Here is a 5,000-nt window from a genome sequence, read left to right as displayed (position 1 = left end):
GATAAGAGATTCTATTTAATCCTCAGTTCATCCCTCTACCCCTGACCCCCCCCCCCCGTTTCCCCCTGTCCCCCCTCATCCCCCTCTATAACCCATCCCCCTCCCCCCTTACCTTCCCCTTCTCCAACCCCTATCCTTCTCTCTCCGATATTCTTCCCCCTTCCCTCTCGCCTCAACCCTCTCCAACATCCTCCCCTCCCACCCCCCACCCCTCACCAACATCCTCCCCTCCCTCCCTCTCCACCCACCCCTCTCCGACATCCTCCCCCTCCCCTCCCTCTCCAACATCCCCCTCCTCCCTCCATCATCCCTATCGTCCTCCTTCTCCTCCCTCCCCCATCCCTTTCCAACATCCCCCCCTCCCTCCCTCCCTCCACCACCCCTATCCTCCAACTTCTCCTTCTACCCCACCCTTCTCCCCCCTCCCTCCCTCCACTCACCCCTCACCCTTCTCCAACATCTCTCCCTCCCTCCCCCACCCCTCTCCCCCGCTCCCTCTCCACAACATCCTCCCTCCACCCCACCCTCCCCACCCTCCTCCCTCCACCCACCCTTCTCCAACATCCTCCCTCCCTCCCCTCCTCCCTCCCCCCACCCCTCTCCCCCGATCCCTCACCAACATCCTCCCTCCCTCCCCCGATCCCTCACCAACATCCTCCCTCCCTCCATCACCCCACCCTATCGTCCTCCTTCTCCTCCCTCCCCACCCCTCTCTCCCGCTCCGTCTCCAACATCCTCCCTCCCTCCCTCCCTCCCCCGCTCCCTTATCAACATCCTCCCCTCCCTCTCCCCCACCCCTCTCCCCCGCTCCCTCACCAACATCACTCCCTCCCTCCACCCACCCTTCTCCAACATCCTCCCCTCCCTCCCACCCTCCCTCTCCCCCATCCTCCTCCCCACCCTCCTCCCTCCCCCACCCCTCCCCCCCGCTCCCTCACCAACAGCCGCCTGCTCACCATCAACAACACTATCAGATCACTATCAAGTCAACGCGAAGGCCGAGCTACTGGCCCGCGCCCGCTCCTCGGCAACTGGCTCTCCTTCCTTCCTTCTCTCCTCGTCTCCTTTCTCTTCTCCTTCTCCTTCGCTCTCCTTGTTCTCTGCCTTTCGTTCTCTGATTTTCTCTCCTTTCTCTTCTCCTTCGTTCTCCTTGTTCTTCTCTTTCGTTCTCTTGTCTTTCGATCTCTGACTTTCTCTCTCTCCTCCGCTCCTTTCTCTTCTCCTTCGTTCTCCTTGTTCTTCTCTTTCGTTCTCTGACTTTCTCTCTCTCCTCCGCTCCTTTCTCTTCTCCTTCGTTCTCCTTGTTCTTCTCTTTCGTTCTCTGACCTTCTCTCTCTCTCGTTCCTTCTTTCTTTGTCTTTCTCTCTCTCTCCTTTTTCTTCTCCTCCTCCTTCGCTCTCCTTGTTCTCTGCCTTTCGTTCTCTGATTTTCGTTCTCTCTCCTTCCTTCTTTCTCTGTCTTTCTCTCTCTCCTTTCACTTCTCATTTGTCCTCTGTCTTTTTCTCTCTCCTTTCTCTTCTCCTTCGTTCTCCTTGTACTTCTCTTTCGTTATGTATTTCGTTCTCTGACTTTCTCTTTCTCCTTCCTTCTTTCTCTATCTTTCTCTCTCTCCTTCGTTCTCTTTCTTTCGTTCTCTGACTTTCTCTGTCTTTCTCTCTCTGTCCCCTTTCTCTTCTCATTCGTTCTGTCTTCCTCTCTCTCTCTCCTAACTTTGTTCTGTCTTTCTCTCCTTTCTCTTCTCCTTCGTTCTCCGTCTTTCTCTTTCTCCCTCCTTCCAATGATAGATAACGCAGATAGATAAATAAATAGACAGCCAGAGAGAGAGAGAGAGAGAGAGAGAGAGAGAGAGAGAGAGAGAGAGAGAGAGAGAGAGAGAGAGAGAGAGAGAGAGAGAGAGAGAGAGAGAGAGACAAAGACAGACAGACAGACAGACAGAGACAGACAAACAAACAGACCAATAGACTGATATACAGACACGCATTCATACAGACAGACACATACAGACAGACAGACACACGCATTCATACATACATACAGACAAACAGACACACGCATTCATACAGACAGACAGACAAACAGACAAACATCCGACTTTAACATCGAAGAAAATAAAGCCAGATAAGCGTACAGAATCAGAGCGCAAAAACCCTCGTGGAAAAGATGATGTTTATGGGCATATGCAAATCAGGTTAAGTTATGGAAGCGGATAAATATGGATTATTGACCGAGGAAGAAAGGATGAGTTTATTAAGCAGAGACTTTGGAATAGGTCTCTCTTTCTCTTTATTTCCCTCTCTCTCTTTCTTTCTCTTTCTTTTTTTCTTTCTTTCTTTCTTTCTTTCTCTCTCTCTCTCTCTCTCTCTCTCTCTCTCTCTCTCTCTCTCTCTCTCTCTCTCTCTCTCTCTCTCTCTCTCTCTTACTTACTTACTTACTTACTTACTTACTTACTTACTTACTTACTTACTTACTTACTTACTTGCTTGCTTGCTTGCTTGCTTGCTTGCTTACTTACTTACTTACTTACTTACTCACTCACTCACTCTCTCTCTCTCTTACTCACTCACTCACTCTCTCTCTCTCTCACTTACTCTCTCTCTCTCTTACCTACTTACTCTCTTTCTCTCTGCCTTTCTTAATTATCTCTCTTTCTTTCTTGTTTTTATTTCTGTCTCTTTCTCTACCTCTCATCATTATCTCTCTTTCCTTCTCTTTCTTATCTATTTTTCTTTTTTTTTCTCTCCCTCTGCCCCTTCCTCGATTATTTATCTTCTCTCCCTTCCTCCTTTCATTTCCTGTATCTGTGTCACTTTATGATACTTTATCTTGTTCTTTCTCTCTCTCCTTATCTTCCTTCCTTCTTTCGCAATTGTTCTTCCTCTCCCATTCCCTTTTCTCCCTTAGCAGTTCCCTCAATCTCTTCTTCCTCTTCTTCTCTCTTTTAACCTATTCCATCGTTCGCAAAATATTACATAAAAGAGACAATAAAAAAAAAACACCCGACAAAAAATATATCTTAAAAAAAAAAAACAATGTCAACAATTTCGTAAAATATTACATATAAAAAATATTTCAAAAAAATACCCGCCAAAAAATATATCAAAGAAAAAAAAACAATGTCAACAATTTCTCCGTTTTCTTCTAATGCCACTTATTAAAATTAAATCAGAGTGAATGATGTCGTAAAAAGATTCCCACGTGTCATCTTCTTTATATCATCTTCTCGACATGCAGGAATATTAAACAAACATAATAAAAAAAAAACACTTGAAATGCGGTTGAATATGCAAATTAAATGTAGGTTCGTGACCCCTTCTCTTGCCGCTAGGGGATACGAGATACAACAAAAATAGAAATACATTTATATGTAAAGAAACAAACAAAAACGTAAATATGTTGAGAAAAGATTGCAAAAGAAAGGATATAAATAAACATTCACTAATCCTATTAACATTACATCATCGTTAAGTGTAGATAAATATACAGTTTACACATATTGGGAAAATAGGCACACGCACGCACGTACACACGCACGCGTGCGCACGCACGCACATGCACACGCACACGCACACACACACACACACACACACACACACACACACACACACACACACACACACACACACACACACACACACACACACACACACACTCACTCACTCACCCACCCAATCAGTCATCCACTCACTCACCCACCCACCCACTCACTCACCCACCCACCCACCCATTCACTCACCCATTCACTCACCCAACCACCCACCCAATCACCCACTCACTCATCCACCCATCCACCCACTCACTCACCCACCCATCCACCCACTCACTCACTCACTTTCTCACAAATATTTTTAGCTTGTCCGGGAACTGTTATGTGGCATGTGGCTGCATGAGGCCTGTCGGTGGCGCCAATGAGACTATGGGGCTACCTGGTGCCGTCTTACGCCCCCCTCCCTCCCCCCACCCCTTTAGGAGACACACCTACTGTGCATTCGTTCGAGCAGACGAGAAAATGTAAGAATGTGGAGTTTTATTTTCTCTCTCTCTCTCTCTCTCTCTCTCTCTCTCTCTCTCTCTCTCTCTCTCTCTCTCTCTCTCTCTCTTATTTTTCTATATCTTTCATTCTTACTCAACTATTTCAATTTTTTTCTAATCTCTCTCTCTTTCTTTCCCTGTCTGTCTGTGTCTACATGTCTTGTCTGTTTGTGTCCATCTGTCTGATTGTCTGTGTCTACATCTGTCTGTTTGTCTGTGTTTACATCTGTCTGTTTGTCTGTGTCTACATCTGTCTGTTTGTCTGTGTCTACATCTGTCTGTCTGTGTCTACACCTGTCTGTCTATCTCTTATAATACTATATCTTTATTATCTCTATCTTTCTGTTTCCCTGTTTGTCTGTGTTGTCTGGCTATCTGTCTGTCTGTCTGTCTGTCTCTCTCTCTCTCTCTCTCTCTCTCTCTCTCTCTCTCTCTCTCTCTCTCTCTCTCTCTCTCTCTCTCTCTCCGTCCCCGCCCGCCCGACTTCCCTCGCCGCGCCCCCGAGGGCCGCGGACTGGCCGGCGTTGTTGCCGGGCGCCGTGACACCTGTTCCTCGGCGAAACAGGTGTGGGCGAGCGCCGTCACCTGTGGCGGGCGGGCGGGCGGGGGTGGGGAGGGGAGGGTGCACGGCCGCACGTCCCGTCGGTCCAGTGCACGTGCAGCTTCCGCCCCCGCCCCCTCCCGCCCCCCGTTCCCATACGGCCCTCCCTCCCCCCTCCCCCCTCCCGCCCGTGCCCCGGCGCCTACCTGTTTGGAGGACTCGGGCCCAGTGGTAGGGGTTGGCACACACGTAGACGTGGTCGTTGCGGGCGGCGCAGCAGGGCAGGCGGCGAAGGGGCGCGCTGCCGTGGGGGCCGGGGGCGTCGTGCAGGTCGGGCCAGCGCCACACCCTGACCATGAGGAGGTGCGGCGCGAGGGCGGCGCCGCCCGCGCCCGCGTCGGGCACCCGCGGCACGAGCACGCACTCGCCG

General features: G+C 49.7%; 1 protein-coding gene across 1 annotated transcript in view; it reads right to left on the bottom strand.

Moving 5' to 3' along the window:
- LOC138862645 (AT-rich interactive domain-containing protein 1B-like) overlaps nucleotides 1-5,000 on the bottom strand; it is a 92,523-nt gene that overhangs the window by 86,572 nt on the left and 951 nt on the right. The window contains exon 1 of the mRNA XM_070125178.1: nucleotides 4,777-5,000. This exon is cut by the window's right edge and continues 951 nt beyond it. Within this exon, the coding sequence (XP_069981279.1) occupies nucleotides 4,777-5,000 (224 nt within the window). The remainder of the gene's footprint in view (nucleotides 1-4,776) is intronic.

Source organism: Penaeus vannamei, chromosome 1 (assembly GCF_042767895.1).
Source record: "Penaeus vannamei isolate JL-2024 chromosome 1, ASM4276789v1, whole genome shotgun sequence".
Lineage (NCBI taxonomy): Eukaryota > Metazoa > Arthropoda > Malacostraca > Decapoda > Penaeidae > Penaeus > Penaeus vannamei.
Note: the sequence above shows the minus strand (reverse complement) of the source record. Positions and strands in the feature narration are given on the sequence as shown.